At 29.2% G+C, this 22,098-nt stretch overlaps 1 protein-coding gene across 3 annotated transcripts in view; it reads left to right on the top strand.

Annotated features, from left to right (window-relative positions):
- Nucleotides 1-356: 356 nt before the first annotated feature.
- LOC126924764 (DENN domain-containing protein 5B) overlaps nucleotides 357-22,098 on the top strand; it is an 87,111-nt gene continuing 65,369 nt past the window's right edge. For all 3 annotated transcript variants that reach the window (XM_050739589.1, XM_050739587.1, XM_050739588.1), the window contains exon 1: nucleotides 357-669. In XM_050739589.1, the coding sequence (XP_050595546.1) occupies nucleotides 552-669 (118 nt within the window). In that variant the 5' untranslated portion in view covers nucleotides 357-551. The remainder of the gene's footprint in view (nucleotides 670-22,098) is intronic.

Below are 22,098 nucleotides of genomic sequence, written 5' to 3'. Positions count from 1 at the left end.
ACCATAGTGAAACTTTGCCCTTTTCTATCTTTTTCATAAATCTATCATTTACAAAAATAACGTTGGAAAATAATAACGTAGGCATTTTATTTTATATAAAGATTATAAGTTTTATTTTTCAATAAATTTTATTTCTCAATGAACATCAATCAATACTCGAACTCGTTGAACAAATTCAAATCAAATAAAATGAAAAAATATAGAACTCTAAATGATGGTGAAACTATTTATTTGTATGTATTCGGTATTTTAATTTATAAATTCAGATGGATCCTATAATTTAAAATTACGCGCCAGCTTTCAGCCCCGACTACGAGAATCGATTTGTAGGCAAGTTCACGTGACGAAGTAAAGATCAATTATTCGCGGCGAGAGATCCGCACTCCGCGGAGTCGTGCCTTACGTTCTGTGCGCGTCAACATCAGCTGTTGTTTCGCTGTCGCGTGAAATGACAGTTTCGTGGAGGTTCATAATGTGGAAATCGTTTTCGTGAGGGTGCTTCTTCATCTACCGCGGAGGTGAGCCGTATCTGATCTTTTTCTCCTAGTAAGATGAACGGGAGCTTGGGAATAATGCGCGGACCAGAGCAACATCCTCAGAGATTCGCGGATTATTTTGTCATATGCGGATTAGACAAAGATTCAGGCCTAGAGCCAGACAAGTATTTCGGTGAGTTCCACTACCTTTTTCTGAGCATTTTTGGTAAAATGAACAATGGTCCTCTTGATACGAATAATATTTAATATTTATTTAATCTCCAACGAGAGTTGGAATCGCTGTTATGAATGTTCGGTGGCTTTTATGGTCTGACAGAAAGACTATGCTACTGTTGCGATTTTCGAAATCGCTAGATTGCGCAATGATAGATAATATCACAGAGCACTGTCAGTTATTTACGTCTGTAAGATAGCTTGTATTCAAGAGTCCAAAAAGATTAATTAGTTCTCATTATCTTTTCATTCTTGGTTTATCGAATTTTTGTTGTTATTTGTAAGATTAGTTTCTTTGTTAATTAAGATGCGAGGTTTATGTAAAGCATAAGTTGTATAACTACTTATTTTATTTGCACGTGATTGACACGTGAATTTCAATCGATGCCATTGCACCGTTTATAAAATATATCTCTTTGAGCGGACTCGTTGACAGTTCTACCAAACACATCGTCAATATCTTCTCGTAATATAAAGTGATAAAATATTTTTTAAAATTTTAGATATTCGTCTTATATTCAGGTATGCTAGATAGAATATCTTCTGTAATAATATTTTCCTGAATGAATTTGTTATTCTTAATATGTTTTCAAATACAAATAGCCATCAATGTCAACATATCATATATAATCTTGTTAAGTTAGTAACATAGGAGGAAGCCACATTTTATAGAACCTTATACGCTCGATAATAATCAAGTTCATAGTGTATTTTTATTTTCATATTTTTTAATGCCACTTAAATCGATATTTTCAGTTGAGTATTTTAATCTTCCGTAAAGAGGATGTTCGTTGCACGCTTCAACATGTTTCCATTATCAATATTACTAAATGTTAAGTGCAATAAACAGTATTCGTTTATCATTGGTACGTTATTATATAATTATTATTTTGATAATTTAGATATACGCATTTATAGATACATTAGAGGAAAATATGTTCAGATTATCTTGTTATTTGTACTAAAATAATAATTAGAATTAAACGATTCCACTTTGTAGCAGTGTCAAGTATGTAGGTTACCTTAAAATAATTTTTCGGCGAAATAAATTCTAATGTTACTCGTAATTTCAAGTTAATTACAAATAGAGTAACAGGTCTTAAACATTTTTATTCTGATTTACAACACAGCAGTTAAAATTATACAATACTTATTACACTTTACGGTAGTACAGTATATTTTATTAAAATCTATTTCCCAAACTGCGTTCGTCTAATAAATATTTTTTATCATATAATATCAACATATCAGTATAAGGAAAGATTTTGGTATTATCTATTCAGTTGATTTTTTTGCCACGAAAATATAACTCATTATTATAAATAGAATTATTAATTAAATTACGAAATATTTGTATAATATATTATTTTAAGCAATAAAATTTGTCTCGATTTATATTAGGTGCTTATACTTTATTAGGTGTACTGATTGTTATCGATAAATTGATAATTGACGAAACGAAATTATATTTCGGTTATTCACGTGTCTGATTAGCCACTATCTTCATTTTCGTACAAAACTTGTAAACATCACTGTTTATATGCAATGATTAATAGTTCGTAGCAAGATGAGAAAACGGGCGGAGTCGTTGAAAATGCAATTACTAGCCTAATTTGTTAGTCAACTTTGTTGAATATTTTACTGTTGGTCGACTGACGGTTAGCAACACTCAGCCGTGCAAAACCGCTGGAAACGCGAACAATGAGGGCACAGGAAGCAACGGATCTTCTTGGGAAGAAAGATGTTTCTCTCGTTTGAACGAATTTTCCTGAGAACGACTCGGAAGATCGTTTTACAGAGTATAGTAGGATGTCATCGTTGAGAAAATTCCACATTAGAAACTGCACGTGTGGAGTGATGACCATCCGTTCTGTTATAGCGATTGACCGCAGCTTCTTGTGTTTATTTATGTAATTTCTACAAACTTGGCGCAATGCTTATTTAGATTAGCATTTCACGGCCATGTTTGTTTCTCCCTTATACTCTATTTACTACTAATTCTTCGAAAGAAGACTTGCTTCCTTTATATGGTGGGAAATAGGAAGTTGTGAAAATGCAGTTTTGAATAAAAAATTAGAGAAAATTTCAATTGCGGGTTTTTGCTTAAATATTACATAGTACAATTAAAGATCGCTTTTTACTATTGTCTCCATTTCTGTTCATTTGTATTCGAAACAAGAATTACGTATTTGTATTATCATAAATACATTGTCAGATATATCACGTACATATTACAAAACACGAAGCAAAGCTTCTGATAAAGACAGTAATTTATTATATCTATTAAAGACATAAAGCGCGTCTTAGTTATTATTGAATTATATACATATTATATATAGTCAGTTACTAAAGTAAACGTACTCCTCTTAAATAGAGAATATTAGATATGGTGAAAATATTAGTCCTACGAAGTCTTTCGACACTCTAAGACACATATTGATAAAATATAATACAATTTATTCATTTTCACCTTCATTAAGAAATAAGAATTAAAAAGAGATATAAGAGACCCTGTTACAAAAGATACATATAGTGTTATATCTACGTGAGATAAAAAAATAGTAGGCTCAATATTATATTTTTATCAATGTATGTATTAATATCTTGCAGGTCTATCGTAAGCATCAATAGTATTTTATTATCTTCTCGATGTTGAAAAAATTGAAAAGTTGTATAATTTTTTATCTAATTTTATCCCAAGATTTCAATTCTTTTCATTCCTGTTAGAAATATATAATAATAATAATAATAATAATAATTGTGTTGTTATGTAAATATAAATAATTTTATGACAAAATGCATTTTCAGTTTCTTTGTTAAGTTAGATGTACAAAATTCAATAAGTATACACAGATGTTCGTGACTAAAACCGTATGTAGATATAACTTGTATTTAATCATATATACAACCAATACATAATTATAGTATTATTATCATGTTTTATATTTCTCATTATTTATTAAATTCTTTTGTTAAGTACATATAAAATCTCCAGTTGAATATCAATGAAACAAAACAATTTACAAATGAGTAATTGCTTTGTCCTTAAAAGCATATTTTGATCAAGTTATATGTGCTTACTATTTCCAAACAGACGTACTCAAACGAGATACATATGTTCTCATATAAGAGCATCAAATGTCGTTCTTAGTCGATCGTGTCAGCTTCTTGGAAGAATTTATGTAATGTCGTTAGTTTTCCAAGGTGGACGGACGTGAGGCGTAACTCAATCCTGAAAACTCGCGCACTAGCCGATGAAAGTGGCTAGTATTGAGTTACGACACACTTGTTTCGCTATGAATTTCTACGGTTGTTAAATGCAACACGTGTGTGCATCGTGGTGTATGGTATTCTACTATATTCTACTATTTTATACCGCAATTTATCATTAGCTTCTAGTGTTATACATTAACATTCTACGTTTATGATTTAAGTTTCTAACAAATATAAAGTAATGATTTCAATTAATAATTTTGACCTGAATTAAGCTCCTAGTTACAAGAAAATTACAATAGATTAGCAATTAGTTGTTAATGAGACGATTATGAGGTTTTAGTTAGGTGAATCTTTGCTGAAAGGAATTTAATTTACTTTTAGAATATTTTAGGTGTATTTATTTATTTGAAATTTTTTAAGTTTTAATTATTTATGTTTTGGAAAAAAGTTTTAAAAAAAGTTTTAGACCATAATTAGATTACAATAGATATTATTTTACTTTCTTTGTCATTAAAAATTTCAGTTTTAGTCTAAATTCCTCAATTTCCAAATTTATATACTAATTATAATACTACAGAAAATCCAAAATATTGAAAAGATCTCGAAAATTAACTTCTTTTTATAGATTAATTTTGAATGTTTTAAAAATAAATAATACGTAAAATGTTTCTACACTTCTCCAATTTTTTTTTTTGGGGAAATTTTTTTTTCTTTTGTTTCGAATTTCTTTATGCAGAAGTAAATGTTGTAATCTTATCCGAAAGGGATAAAAGAACGTGTAGAGACTGCCAGTATAAATTGAAAGAAACGCGGCATGAAACGAGACGCAGTTTGTACTTTTACCAACGTTCGACTGAAAAATACTCGGGCTATAAATTGAAATGTAATTCTGGCGCGCCCCAGAAGCGTATCTTATTCTGCGCGATGAACAAAGGCTAATTGTGAACAATGGCAACAAGAAGGAGATAATTCCCGCTTTCGTTGAATTGTAACCTTCGACCTCGTCCGTTCGACGTGTCTAGCCGTGTCGCGTAAAATGAATATTCTTAGTGACGCGTTGAAAGAGTTGCTGATGAAACCTATTTAATGTTCAGATATCAAACATTTCATAATAGCTATCATATCAAAATTGCGTAGCCACCTTGTTATATCAAATATAATTTTGCTAAAATATGAACTCTGATAGAACGGTACACAAATTATGGTAAATTGGAATGGATATAGTGGATGAATATAGTGGATGAAGTTAAGTTTGGGGTAAAATGTAAATATAAAATAATTGACAATTGAATGAAATTGTTAATTAGAAAGATTTTTGATAAAATAAACGATCCGTGAAATGTATTTGGTTTGTAAAAAAAAGACATTTTTTATTGTCGTAATATGTTATACAAATACACGATGAATTCAAATTATTAATGAAAAAAAATTGTTTGCTTTATATGTTTACAAAAATAGTTTTATGCGTATTGTATCTTAGGATAATTATAAGCAATGAAAAAGCATTTGGATTATTAACAAAAGCAACTTGTTTTATTTGTAAGAAAATTTGTAAGAATAAAAGAAAAGGAAAAAAAGAAGGAAAAGTTAGGTAGCTTTCCGTATGATATATTTCGTGATAGTAGCTTCCTCGAGTTTTTCTAAAAAAGAAAGTTCTCGAATAAAGCGCGGTGCGACAAAGAAACGGAGGGGAATTCTAAAGATACTGCACGCTGAGAGCAGCTGCAACAGATGCAGCGCAATGCATCGTGAGCAACCTGAACACCCTCAAGGGTAACAAAATTAATCAGAACACAAGAGCGTTTCGAAACGAAGTTCATTTATTTGTTTAGTGCGGTATTAATAATCTAGTTAGGATGTTATCTAAGGTTTTTTAGTCAATTGAATTCAAGATATCATATCAAATATATTCCTAATAATATATTTTTATTATATTAAAACATTTTTTAAATAGCAAACGCAGATTTAAAAAATGTTATACAGGCTAGATTTTTAATAGATATTTATTTGTTCTTTTTTCTTAAAAGTCATTGGTGTAAAACATAATAAGTAGTTTGATTCAATTTTCAAACCTATATTTTCATTTGACTTTCAGATTATGTATTTTTATCATCTTTGTGAACATTACAAAAATATTAATAAGATTATTCTTTCTGCACACTAGTATTACTTAAATTAAATTAACATAAGGACGATGTCAATATTATTCATTTCTTAAAAAACATCGTAGATATATTTCCTACTTTCAAAAGACTTGTGTCTGTAAATGTATCAAGTCATTCCCCCTTTCAATTATTTTATGTTAAAATATCTTTTCTTCTTTATCTTTTAGTTATCAAGTGACGTAAGTGTCGGAAAATTAAAAGGGAAATTATATTTTTGCTATGTACTAACAATAACATACTAACAAAAGAAAACTGCGGAAGAAGATATGTCACACTTTCTATTTTTCATATATGGATAGTTTTAAAGTTCAATATATTGTCAATTAATCCCCTGTTATTAAAATTATCTTTCTATTTGATCTCAAAATTAGTTTTGCTACAATAAAATATACAATAAAATAAATATTTATTTTTTCAGCTTCTTTTTTTCTTTAATAGTTATACTTTTAACTTTTACATATTGTTAAATATATCTTTGAATCTAACAGGTTCTTTTCACTTCTATCTATTTTATATTTAAGCATTAATTATAAGGTGATATTAAATTCAACAAATCAACAAAGATGTACTCGTTATGTATTTTTTCCCACAACCTTTATTTTAAGTATTTACTATTTGAAATAATACATGTTAATTTTCTAAATTATTTATATAAGATGTTTATATCGATAGATATATACTATCTGCTAATAAACAAATAGTTTTGTAAATTATAAATATTGTAAATATTATTTGTTCTCGAATTATATACAATTTATTTTAAGAAGATAATTGAATTTTAAAAATGAATAGTAGTGTATCGAATAAAACAGTTATCATTTACAGGTTTGTTACTTTGTGGTTTGGATGATTTCGGGTACAATAGATTCACATATCTCTCAATCCCAATAGAGGCAGCCAGTATGCTCAAACTCACCCATTCGTCAATTTAATATGTTGGTATAGTAAGACGGCTCGATCGATCCAGTCGCTCGCAAAGTTCAGTTATTAAATACGTCTGCTTCGTTATGGTAAACGATGCTTGTCGAAGGATGATAATAAGCCAGAAAAATGACTTTTCTTAATTAAATTCTACTTTGCAACTATTTGTGAGCAATGTATCTTATAAAAGAGAGTCTATATATTTTAAAGTTACCAGAAACGTCAATGATTAAATGGTTCAAATGGTTCATATGAACCGATAAATATTGAAATCGATGTTTATCGTAGCGATACCTTGCCGATAATTATTAGTAGCATCTGCATTATTGATATTTACCGATATGTATTTAAGTGAATTTCAAAGTGTTATTATGAAAGGTAAAATTAAAAGGAAAATAAAAGGAATATTGTAAAAAACATTAAACATGCAAATGGTACGAGAAAATATATTTGATAAAATTATCATTTCATCAGGGATAGATGAAAATAAACAAGATTGCTGAAACAATTTACTATATATTATATTGTATAAGAATTATACTGTGGGCTTAGATTTGTGATATAGGCGATGTCAGAGAAATTCCATAGCTCAAAATTAGAAGAAAGTCAAGTGTGAGAAAATTACGTTACAGGCTTCACTTTTGAGTAGATTGGAAACATGGCAAGTAACATCTGTATTTAACTAATTCCTGACTGCATCTGGGTGAACAATTAACAGGAAGTTATACTACATGTTGAGATAAGTCAAAAATGTGAAATAAAATTTTTGCGCCTGTAGTTTCATTCTTGATAAAATATGTTAGAATTAAAAAATTTTTCGAGTACATGTGTACTGAATTATTTTTTGACTCGATATTTCCAAAATGACTTTCTCCACTTTCCAAACTTCCCTTTTGTCAAAACGAAGCTTTAAGTACAAAATTTTATTCTACTTATCAATTTATTCAATCAATTCATCAATCTTTAACTTATTATATTTTGGTATCTAGGATATGTAATCCTCGGTCGATCGTCTATTCCTATCTAGTTAGAAATTAGTTAAATTTTCGTATATTTACTTTTAAACACAATTTGCTCGAAAATGGAGACATCAATGCAATTTGATTATTTCACATTATTCCTCGTTTTTGCATTATTGTTAATATTATTTTGGACTACATAATCCCCCTGATATTGGTAAATCTATGGTAAATTATTATAGATTTTTCGTATCACGTATCTGCATATATTAATTGGATATTTTTAATAAACTAGTGGAATATATTTTACTTATATTATATTTTGTGAATATTGTCAAACGTTACATACACGTACCGTTTTGATAGTAGAGTTTTCAACTTTCGTAGTTTTTTTTATTAAAGAACATATGTATCTATGGAAATATAGTAAATTGTGTTTCCACATGTTTCTTAAATATTGAAGAAATCGTTTGATTCGATCAGTTTTAAGAAAACTTTTTCTTATTGTGATTACTTCTGGAAAGTTTAATTATAGATACGCACATATTCGGTGTGGTAATTATTTCGTATAGTTTAAAATGAGGATAACGATGAAAATAAAAGACATAATAAATGCAGGAGAAAGTACGATAGAAATGTTGTGCTAAATAGGAGAATCGCTTACGTAGATGTACGTATGATATACACTGTTTAAAACAGAATAACATTTTCAGAATTGAACCGAATGACTTGAGTTCTTTTTTAGAAGTTAGAAGAATTTATTTACTAGGTGACGTAAAAAAGTTTTTAAAAGACTTTCTACAACTTTGTTATATGGCTCTGTAATGAAAATTTAAACAAATTTTGGAAATTTATGTCTTGTACATAAACTAGACCTTCTAGCTTATTAAAAAAAGAAAAAAGTCAAATCATTCGATCCCTTTTTAAAAAAATTGTTCTGTTTTATAGAGTGCGAATATAAATAGTAATTGTACATATATCAATTTTTGTAAACTTATTTTTTTATTTCTCCTAAAATTAGTGTTACGGATGGTATTTCAGCGGTGTTGTAATATAATGTACAATGTATAGTATTATAATAGTATAGTTCTGTATTATTTCTTTGATTATATGTATTTAACGATAATATAGATTTTTGCTATAAAAGAAGTATATATATGTATATTATTTAGAAGCTTCAAGATCACATATAATCCATAAAAAAAGAGAAGCTTCCAAAGTGATATTGAGTTAATTTAAGAACTAACGCAACAAATAATAAGGTAACATATAATCTATGTATAATATCTAATCCACAATAAAATCATCTAATTGCCGTTCGTTTCTGCGAATTGTTTTTTCAATTGAAGCAAACGTAGTTAGGTACGTGTATGTTTAACTGAGCATACATAATTCGATCGGCGTACGGTATAATGAAAAGAAGGGAAGAATACATTGCATTAACATGTAACAGTCCTCGATTCACTTTAATTTAACAGGAAACATATAGACCTGTGCAATCATGTTTGCTGTTATATCGCAGTAGAATTGAAACTTTCCAAAAAAGCAATTTTGCTAGAATTGCAGGCACTATCGAAATATGTCTAAATATTGTAAATATGTATGGAGTTGATGTTGCGTACGTCACATAGCATGACATTTTAATACTTTGGCAAGATAAAATGTAATTTTGACACAGATGTATACAAGTTTATTGTGAATTTATTGAGAATGAATATTACGAAAGTATTAGAATATCCATTTTGCCAGAAAACATACAAATTGTTCGAAAAAATAATCAACATTTAATAGCCTGATAATAATGACTGATAAACTGACTTTCTTCGTTTGATCATATGTCACGTATTACATATTTACTCGAATTCCTTTTATAATTTTATTATATCGATATCCTAGCGTGAAACTTTTATGTATGTACTGTTATATGCTGTTATTTGGGATATGTTCATGTTTTTTTCAATGAGAATTTTATTAATCTTTTAGATCCTTATAACATTTAACACGTAATTTAACCACTCTTTTTACAATTAGGCTTTTAACAGCTTCATTATATCTACAATGTTAATTTTTTACTTATAGCTGGACTTGGAGGCAATACAATAGATACGTAAAAGATTATTTCAGACAAACGATGATATCTATCATCCAATGTCAGCGTTTGTTTTATTTTACGGTAAACTGACAATATTTTGGCATCAATATTGCAAATGAATTAATTTTTCTTTCCTTAAGTGTTTGACATATTTTAGTACTTGTTTCAAATTGAAAATTTCATTTTGCAACACCGAAAATTTTTAACAATTTTTATTTTGAGTATCTCTTACTGAAAATCGGGTGTTTTTAAATTTTAAAATTATAATTCAAGTAACAAGTTATAAAGTTGGAAATTAAGGATCGCATTAATCTGCTACTATCAGTTTTACTTTTACTTTTGCTATCATTCTTGTAATACTTTTCTTACTTCACTTAACTATGTAAAAAAAAAAAGAAATATTAAATTCTTATCAACATTTAATTGAATATTATGTTTTATATCGAAACTAATATTTCTTAGGATATTTACGTAAAATTATTTTTGTATGTAAATTACATTTAAGCAAAGTAATTTATTATTTTGATGCAGAATATATAGATGGCACAAGCTTTTAGTAAGAACATATATGCGCACATATTTTGAGAATATCTTCTAGGTTTTGATCAGCTCTATGAAAATACTCGGCTATGCGTCACTTTCTCTTTGATTCTGATTCGTTTTTTTTTATATTCGATGAAAAAAGCGCTTGTGTACACGCACCATTTTCATGGAAAATGATTTGTGTTCATATAACGCATTTATTTTTATCGTTGTTTGTCTGCTCACGAATTCTACGGGTCTTTACGTTTCATTGAATCGCCTCGTGATACCAACTATCTATGACGTATCATTGATTTGAAGATCACCGACTTTTGGAATTTAATATGAACGAATGTCGATGCCAATGGTGGGTTTAGGAAATAACGTTACGCTGTGTTGATGACTGATTAAGTTTGTCTCGGAATATCGTAGTCATCTTTCTTTGAATTTCTTGTAGTTAGTAGAAATAATTATTATCCATTAGTAGAATTCAACTGAACTTGCAGCTTACTGTTAATTGTTTAAAATATTTCTTTCTTTTTAATTTTGTTCCGCTCTTTCTGTTCTTTTCAACTCAGTTGTGTTTCTTTTAACGTTAACAAATATCTGAAATTTGAACAAAACATGAACAAGTCCTTATTTCGATACCCTATATGTACGATTTCTCGCTTTAATTTTATGTTAAACATCTTAAAATATTCCAAATGTTTCTTGCTTACTAAAACAAAAGTAAGATTGAAATACGTATGTACATATATAAAAATTCGAGCGATGCAGCAGAGTTAGATTAGACTTTATAGAGAGCTGTATCACTATATTTAAAGGACAATATATAACTTAACACTAAGTTATTTTCACATAATATATAGTATACTACATTTGAATGGTTATATACGTATGACAATTTTCTGGTAAGCATCTAATTAGTTATTTAAAAGTTAAATTAAATACATTTCCTTAATTAAGTCAGCATTCTTTTTTAGGGGCCAAATACATTGTGATGTGTAATCACAATTAAATACTTGCATCATAACCGAAGATGATTACAGCTTTTGAAGTTATGATTGTACTATGTACTCACATCAACGACATTTACAATTCTTAGCCTGTGAATATCAATTAAAAATATACATATTTGGTTATACACAAAGAATTTTTTATATTTTAGTCCCTACGTTGTTCTATTTTTCCTTTATTTCACGACGGAATAAAGGGAGAGCTATTCTGTCTAGAAGAGTCTTGTTTCCGGTAAACAGTATAGGTTATCAGTAAACGATGGCTGTTTACGCAAGGAAAACACATTCATCTAGCAAGTACGCGGAACATGTATCTATGTCACTAGTATATATTCGTAAAATAGTAGGTAATCATTTGATTATCTTTTTATTGCTATACAGGGTGACACAATAATGTATCGTTAGATTTTTATAACCTAACATTTAGAATTGCGATTAATTTTATAGTAGCATAGTGCACCATTACTATCACGAGGAGCATCGATAAAGACGCATTAAGTCAGTTATTATACGACGATTTAATGATCAATAAACTTGTCTTCATGAAATGGACCTTTCATTAATGTTAAGTACGATGTTAATACTGCAGTAATATTTTTTATCATAATGTATGCTCTTATAAAACATTGATGAGATTTTGATTTACATAGTTACAACTGTACATAGTAGAATATTAGGTAATTATCGATATGTCCCTCACCTCATTGATGATGTATGATTTTTTAATATATTGTAGAAATCAACATTTTGAACAATTCTTTCCTATACATATAAATGTATAGGACCGTCGCATTGTTTAACTGCTGTCGATACCACCACAGTGAATTCTGTCAATAATTGTTCATCCGTGACAACGTCTTAAAAATATGGCCGAATAAAATGTCACCTAACCCAAATCTTTATATTATTATATATATTATAAACAAAAGATAAGAATTAGGTTTGGATTAGGCTTTATTTTATCTCATTGTCGTAAGGCGGCCGAGAACTAATACTAGCGCATAAACTGTCACGAATGCACAATCATGGGCAGAATTCACTGTAGTAGTACCGACAGCTTTTTTGCGAATCTCTTGAAGCTAAGGCGGAAACAATAAAAAGCTGTTCAGAATCATGTTCTTGTCACATACTTAAAAATTATTGAAATCGGCGAAAAATAACGTGCTATAACTTACTTGACATTCGTTGCCTTGTCGGAACTTGCGGAACTATTTTGTTGTTTGAAGAGTTCTGAACTATTTATATTTTCTGAATTATAAATCATATGAAGATTTTTTTTCTATTAACACCAGGACCAGCGACATTATTCCAAACTGTGAATAAACATGATGTAATTTTAAATTAATTTACATTGTAATTCAATTAAACAATGTACATCTGCATTACTGCTGCTTTTTAAACAAAATTTAAACTTACAATGCATTGGTTCGAATAGTAAAAATTACTTTTAGTCCGCAATTTGTAACTTGCTTACAAATTTAATAAAATTCATATATGTGTATGTACTATTACCGTGAATCTATCAAGTGAATACTTATCAGCGGTTATATAACATATACGCGTACAGTGTGTATAAAAATATTTGTACAGTATTTTACACGTTTGTTCTTTTCGGTAAAACTGCAGAAAAGCTAACTATGCGCCGATTTTGATGATGTTTTGATGATAATACGTGCCGAGGAACATGATTTCGAACAACTTTTTCTTATGCATATTGGCGTCGGTTTCGCTTAGTGCCGAGATATTCGTAAGAAACTGTCGGTACCACCACTACAATGAATTCTGCCTATAGTTGCGCGTTTGTGGCAGTGTATGCGTCGGTTTAGCTACCGGCCGCTAACTGCTTATCTTCTGTTTACAAAGGAGAATTCGTGCTTCTTCGAAAACCTTGTGCACAACGTGAAATGCAAGACTATAATAAATGTCTGTTATAACTCAATTAAATGTGAATATCATTAATGTGTTGGGTTTGAGTTACTTTTTTTAATCAGGTCACCATGAGGCGGCCGCCTACGCTTCCGTGAGATAAAAATAATTATTCCTTTCGTAAAGTAATATCAATTATTTATTCGCCTACTATTTTTATAATTAATTTGTTGTTATTTTACGCAAGCGTTGCCTCGTGGCGGCCAGATTGGAGAGTCTAAGCCGAAGCCAAACCCAATACATTGATGATATACACTTTTAATTGAATTATAAGTTGTAACAGACGTTTCTTACAGCGTCGCATATGCACGCTGCGCACGAGGTCTTTAAGCTCTCTCGACCCTCGTTTATAAACAGACGATAAGCGGCAGGGAACCAAACTGACGCATACACTACACAGACGCACAACTATAGGCAGAATTCGCCGTAGCGACACCAGGAATTTTTTGCGAATATCACAGAAACTAAATGAGTTCACTTCTTACATATATAGGAACAAGTTATTCAAAATATCCATTTCTACAACATATCCAAAGATCATCGAGATTAGTGAGTAGTTAGCTTTTCAATAGTTTTATGTTCTGTTCTCTTTAACATTTATATATTGATCAATTACGTCTGAACATTAAATAGTCCATCATGCAAGGTAATATTTTAATTTAATTAGAAAAAAATTGATATGGTAAGAGTGGTATATTAAGGGTAAAAAGTGGAAGAGGTATTTTGATAGGTGATAAAGTGTCAGTTTCTAACACGTTATGGTGTATTCACCATAGAAAATATATTATTCGTGCTTTCCCAATGTTTCCTTCTCCCTCATTGCGAGCGTGGGTGACGTCATCATTAACGGGGTCATTTATGCACGAAGGGTCCACGTCATTTAAGTGCGCATTTAAAGGGCGGAAGTATAGTTGCAAAGCCAAGTTCATATGATACGTATGGGCTGCACCAGCAATCATTCCTATGTGTTCCAAAATACTTATAAACTTGGATTATTCACTTATTGCATGGATTGTTCTTCTTATCTTGGATTGTTCATTCAATTTATGCAGTCTTGTCATGTTGATATTTTATTATACTAATTGCTTTTAAACAGTTTGTTCTCAGAACATTGATTCCTTTAAAACGCAGCTATATAATATTACTTATCGCTTATTTTATTACAAATATAGAAATCGAAACTCTTTCTGAAAGATAGTATCGAGCTAACAACAATAAGGCTTAATGACATAAGGCTTGTTTCATTTCAACACATTTTCTTAAAATTATTTCTACTGAATTTTATGTTATTATTTTATATAATACATTGTTACGATGTATTACTGTAGTATCATTATTTTGCTATATATTATATATTTATGTTAGAGACAAATATCATTAAAAATAATTATACAAATTATACTTACATACGAAGATCTTGTTTTTAGATCATTAAGCATATTGAGATATTAGATATGATTTATCTTTCTAATATAAAAATTTAAGACTGTTAGTTTACTACGTTATTACAGAGAATGAGTCATCTGGTAGTAGAGCTTAAAATAATGCTGTCTTTAGTGGCATGAGAAAATGTCTCAAGCGCGAAAAATATGTTTTCTGAAAGTACATAGTGCCGTAAAAAATTTTTTCATTGTATAGATTCGTTATTACATGAGTGGTGGCGAAGATAGATTCATTTTACATATAATACCCCTTTCTTTTGAAATTATAATCTAATCGTTAAAAATCACAGGAATTAATGTAAAAAGACGTGTCTTCTTATATATAGTTTATTTTTTACATAATTATTGAAATAACAATCATGTTATTGTAATTACTAATCTATTCACGACAAATATATTTTTACTTAAAAATGTGTGTGTGGATCATATGTCAATAATAATTAATAATTTTGTACATAGTACAAAAGTAGTACATCTTTTTTAGTACATACGTAAGAATTTTTAATTAAACAAATTGAATGCCCCGTTTAGTTTCGCAAATATTTTTCATAAATGATAATTATGTTAATGTATCCTATTTGTAAAAATCATATGCCATCAAACGATAAAGTTTATAAATTTCTTTTTCAATTACTTCGTACCAACCTAATTGAATAGGTTAATTAAGAGATGGGGAGAATTAGCCAAAGTGGAAGTTTAACAAGGGGATGATCCTGTAACTGAGACACTCTCGTCGAAATCGGTCTAAACTAGAATCGTATCTTCTTTCCACTCGAAACCAATATGTCTAAAAAAAAACATTTCACGTATGGTAAGGTAATACAACCCTTTCGTAGATTGAGAAAAAGGTGTAGTATTTGGAGGAAAAGGGATGAAATGTGAAGTGATAGATAGTTTTATGATAATTAAAAATTCTACCGACGTTATTATTAATAATTAGTTGATACTTTAATTCTGTATTAATTGAAAATTGTTATCAGCATAATTTGTACGAAGAGACATTGTATGTAATAAATAAACTACGGATTTTTATGCAAATTTATACTTTTATCGATCTTCCTTATTTATCTGTACAAGTCAAGAAATAAGATCTAAATAGAATTTGTTTCACGTCCTAACAATTATGAATGTTTTGGATATTTCATATATTTTTATATGTTATATGAATTTTATGCATTTTTTCAACCTCAAATTTCGCATAGGTGTATAAAAACCCGCAATATACTGATAACACAGCGTGAAAAATGAAAAGAAATTCAATTAATATAAAAATTGAAAATTATTTTCAAAGATTGATCTTTTTATTTGCACTTTATTAAGAAGCATCTATTTTAACATTCTAATCATTTGTGTTTTGGAACGAACTGTAGGAGGTGAAAGAGGACTTGAATTTATCATTCTGGCTTATGTTCAAGATATAAATATTATTAAGGTGCATTATTTTTAGATGAAAATGGATTAAATAGAAATTCGATACTTTTCAGAAGAGAATTTACACTTGGAAATTATTTGTATCTTTTCTTTTTGGACTATAGTATGATAAATGGAACCATCAAAAGTTTTGCTTTTACTACAAATTTTTTGAAAAAGAAATGTAGGACATAAAAATATCATCATTTTTTTCAATACTAAATACAATACCTTATATACATAAATCTATAACCCCAATCTATCTAATTGAAGTTTTGTAGAATATCAGAATTTTTCTAGCACCTTGATTTGTATCTGATCGTTATCTAAATTATAAATTCTCTTGTTTGCTATTTCTTTCTGGATTGTTTTCTCGTAGTCTTTATTTAAACAAACGTTTGTTATGCGGTTCAGTCTCGTTTCCACAAGCTCAGAATGAAGTGAGGAACTAGGACAAATCGTGCTCCAGTTGGCAAAATATTTTTAGCCACGTCGAGGTTCGCAAAAAGAAGGATACCGATGAAAAACAGTTTAACTCTTTCATTGGTTTATCGATTGTCATGTACCCATTCATGCATTTCGATAAGGGTGTGTCGAGTAAATGTGAAATGATGGAAGGCAATTTAAAGCAACAAGTCGATAAAAATATATACAACTCGACTATAATGATTTTTTATTGCACTAAATTGACAAGAAAATATGTGTGAATATATAGGTAGAAATATAATATGTAATTCGTGGTATCATCGAAAGGGGGATGATTTATCGTGAAGATGTGAGTGGAAGATGTGTAGCAAATCATTTCTGAGAAACGTTGAATTTTGAATAGAGTTAATTTATTAGAAGTAAAACGTTAATTACTTAAACTATATTTAAGATAAAGAATTTAAAGGTTATTAAATAAAAAAATTATAGTGAGTTTTCACAAATTTTCTTGTCACGACTCATTATTATTATTTAATATTATTCGATAGAATTTTTTATTTTCTGTAACTTTCATAAAGGTTAAATTAAGGAATCATATAATGTAATTAAAAAGAAAATCAAAGATTGAGGTGTGTCTCTACAGTGTTTGTTCTATATTACTAATATTACTATTACTGTTTGCTATATCGCATTGTACAATATTACCAAAATTATTCTGGAATGTATTAATTAGAATATATTAATTCAGATAGTGTAATGCACATATTTATAAGCGGGGAACGACGAGGAACTATTAATTGAATACCTACTTACGTCTGTTAGTGGAATTCAAACTTTTTATTGTTTCCATTAATATTTTATTTTTGATTTTTATTAGTGTCTTGAATCCCATACTGTATATATTTTGCGGTGTTTCATATGAAGAGAGCTGGAGATAAAGCACTGTTTACGAAGTGAAATCATTCTAAAATAAGCAGTGCAATTTATAAGTGACGTACACAAGTAGCTATATTACGTAATGTAATAACGTATGGAATCGTATAACGTCCATTTTTATGGTAATATTGCAATTAATTTAAATGTAACACTTTCGTGTAATCTTTCTGAATAAAAATTATTTTAATTATGAACAATAATTGTAGTAAATAAACTTGATAGATTATTAATGTTCCAACACATTCAAATCAAGTTTCATTTTGAGAAGAGTCGGAAACGGGGTCAATGGAAGTAAGATTAATGTTGTGTTTTAAAAGGGTGCGATAAAATGGATAGTGCGAAGAAGAATAAAGAAATAGAGATATAAAATTTCAAAGTTTCTAAACACCATAAAAATATGTATTTTTCAATCTTCATTTCTTCTGTTTAATATCATTATTTAATTTTGTAATTGTATCTGAGAATATTGTGGAAATAAAAATAAAAGCTCATAAAAAAATAGCTATATGCATATAGATAAAAAATATAAGTTAAAAATTTAGTTATAATGAATGTATCTCGCTTTTGTTTTGCAAAATTTTGACCCGAACAGGATGTGCCCTTTATGTTCGTGGATAATACTTGTTACATAGTGTCTCACGCGTGTAACGTAACTTCGAATCAATACTTTCTGCACTATAGGAGTACGCCTAACGTTTAATGCTCGTTTTTCGTTACCCTCTTCGGCTGTAATCTTCTTTTCTTCTTACATTTCATCCTTGCTGATCTGTCGTGCACGCGGTTGTATCGGAGGCCACATCTTTTTAGTTTGATACGCTATGATAGGCACATTACGTAGTAGTAACTGATCCTTGGATATTACTTTGCAAAATTACAAAGTTAAGAATAACACAACAAAGGAAACTAGCTATTATGATAAAGTACATTTGTATAATGAAATCATCATATAAAAAAAAAACGACATAAATGAAAAATAAAAATAAAAAATTATAGAGAAATTAAAATAATTTTAAAGCTAAATAATCATACTATAATGAATGTATATCGTACGACGCTACATTGGTGTTTAATTAAATATTATATGTTTGTGTATCATTTCTTTTGATTTTATAATATTCTCTTACACAATTTACTTCAATTGTATCATATGCATATGCATGTGCGTACTTTACAATTTTATAAGAATAATTGTACAATTTCTATCATTTTTTTTGTTCAATTTGTTTTTCTTCTTAGTCTAATTGATATGAAGCAACCGTGGTGAAGACTATTCCTTTTTTTTTTTTAATCGGTAGTTATAATTTGTAAACAAATTATGAAGCAAAAATTAAGATGCAGAAATTACATAAAAAAACACATATATACGTTTGCCGGTTTAATGATAAGGATCATTTAAGTACAATATAAATGTTCATAAGAACATCTGTATCCTCACAATACGTCTTTTGAGAACTGCTTATGAAGTTACTATCAAAGAAATTATAAAAGATATCGTGTGTTATTTTGTTATTCGATTTGTAACATTCAGAAAGATTTTAACACTCGGCGAAGAAACAATTTACCGCTTTTTCAAGTTGTATAACGACTGTAGGAAACAAACTTTCCAAGAAAGTGTTGAAGAGTTAAACAAAGCGAAGTGGTTTCAGCTTCTTTCTCCTACATAAATTTCGTTTTTCTCTCTGCCTTTTTGTGAGCTAAAGAAATAGATAAGCAGCGAATACACATTCTTGATTTTTATTTCTGTAGAAAACTTAATTAGAAGCAGAAAGGATTATAAAAAATATTTCCTAAGTTATACTGTATCAAGTTCGATGTTTTGAATATTATTTTCAATGGGTATTTGGATTTTGAAGGATACAATTTGGATACATCTAATTTTAAGCGAGGAGAATGTTAAATCTTAACACTAGAACTATGAAATTCATCAAACTAACAAAATAATGAAAGACTTTGACCTTTCTTTTCTTACTAGATATTATATTATATAGAAACTTTTGATAAACATTGATATAGACTTTTATTAAGATTGACAAATGGTCATGCGTATACATATACACATTTATTTTATTTCCTCATACCACTTAGTTATAATTATTGAAATATAGTATAGTTACATGCGTATTAGAAGTTGGTTGTACCGCAAAAGGTAAATAAAAAATAAAAATTATACTTTTAATATTTAAACTGTATATGGTAATATTACATCATAATATTTCACGTACCTCAATTTTTAGAAAAATAAAACAAAAACTTTTTACTATCTAAGCTATTAGATAATTATACCACTATTTGTAGAGTTGTGTATCAATTTATTTGACTAAAAACAACTTACAACTGAACTTAAAATAACTTATAACTAATATCTAATAATAATTCATGTTTAAAATTGTGCATTTTCAAAAATGCTGTTTCTTCTGTTGTTAAGAGTTATGTGTCCATTACAGTTTTTCAACTTGTTTGCAACAATATTGCGGTTTTGCATAATATACATACGATTGTAATAGAATCTTCGGTTCTTCCGTTAGGTTCCATACCTGTTGGTGAAATATTATACTATATTATTTCAGAAATTAGATATCTATGTTGCATTATTACAGATAATTATTGATGTATCTTTTAATACTTATGATTTTATGACGATATAACGTAGCATCATATGTATATATGTATGTAAAGAATCTGTACAGAATTACAATTGTATTACTCAATGAATTATAATTACAGGGTATTGTATATAATTCAATTACATCGTATTCAATTACATTGTAATTCATAATTTTGATCTCTCGTTCAATTGAATTACAATGCAATTCGTAATTGTAATTGAAGTACAATTACAAAGTACAATATAATTGGATAAAAATGATGAATTAAGAGGTAACCAAATTGAGAGATAAAAAGAGGAAAGGAGAGATGCGTTATTTACTTAAGAATTCAATTATCTGAGAAAGTTGGAGTTTATTCTTTTGTGAATTTGATATAAAGAAAGTAACGAAAGTGTGTAGCTATAACGACTACAACTTATTTTTCCAATGAAGCGCTTTTTTTAGTAAGTTATAATGTTTCATTTTCATAATACATATCACTTTTTTGTAATCATATGAAAGTACAATACAACGCCGATTTTCCGAACGTTCCACTATTCGAACACTTACTGGATCATTCTATTGTCCAAATAATGTCGAGCAGTAAAAGGAAACAAATATATGTTCCAAATATCTATAGTTAATTATAGTTAACTATAATACTCTCTATATAGTCCTCAACCAAGTTATCGTTCTCAATTCGTCATTATATAGATGCATAAGCAATGAAATTATTGAAACAATTAAAAGAAAATTGTACAATAGCAGAAACAGTGATGAATTGCTACAGAAACAGCCAACAGGTGGTATGAAGTGCGAATGAAAAGTAGTCCTGCAGAATTATTAATTTAACAATCAATTACAATTTTAGTCGATTGATTATCAAAAAAATTCAATTATTCTCCTTTTTTGTAAGTATGTAATTAGTTGGGATAATCGAATCCTTACTGTTTTATTAAATGATATGATATAAAGGTTAATTTATTGAAAAACTACCACCTCATCGATTTCGGTATTCTCGAAATATTTTGTTGAGGTGATCGTTCTGAACAACTTTTTTCTATACATATAATGGGTTTTAGTTTTCGAGTTATACGTAAAAGTATATCTGTTTTAATATTTTAATATCTTCATAATAACTATAAACAATGGGGAATGTATTTTCGAGCTATCGCGGGGAGACGCAATCGCGAGGAAACACGTCAACGGGAGTCGTAAATTCCCGTTACGATTCTAATGATCGACGCCGCGAGTAGATCGATCCCCTGATTTCCGTTAAGATAATAGGGGTGGTTGAATTAATATAACTCCGTGATTTGTAGGGTTATGATTATATTTTTCTCCAACAGCTTCGTTTAATCACACACAGTAGTAACGTCGTTGAGTATGAAGATTGCCTGGACCTTGCTCAGATTCTGACTGCCAATCTGAGAGAGGAAGGCTCGTGGGTCGTAGTAGATGTGGCGATTGATCAGATCCGACTTTGACTGAATCGAATCAACAGGATCAACCGAACGACTGAATGAGGAGACGTCGACTGCTTGACTCCGACTGTGTGACTTGAGTGGCTTGAACTGACTTCTGACTCGAACGACTGACTGATTCGTACTACTCGAACGACTAACTCGTACTGTCTGACTCGTACGTCTACCTGTGTCAATGACGATGGAGGTTTTGAACGAAGTAAGCTGATTCGTTGTTCGTACTTTCCGTTATGAACATGAGGACACAGATCCCCGTTACCATTGGCTAAGACGTTAACGGTTGAAGTT

The sequence above is a fragment of the Bombus affinis genome, chromosome 15 (genome assembly GCF_024516045.1).
Source record: "Bombus affinis isolate iyBomAffi1 chromosome 15, iyBomAffi1.2, whole genome shotgun sequence".
In the NCBI taxonomy this organism is placed as follows: domain Eukaryota; kingdom Metazoa; phylum Arthropoda; class Insecta; order Hymenoptera; family Apidae; genus Bombus; species Bombus affinis.
The sequence above is the reverse complement of the archived record's forward strand: the minus strand, read 5'-3'. Positions and strand labels throughout refer to the sequence as shown.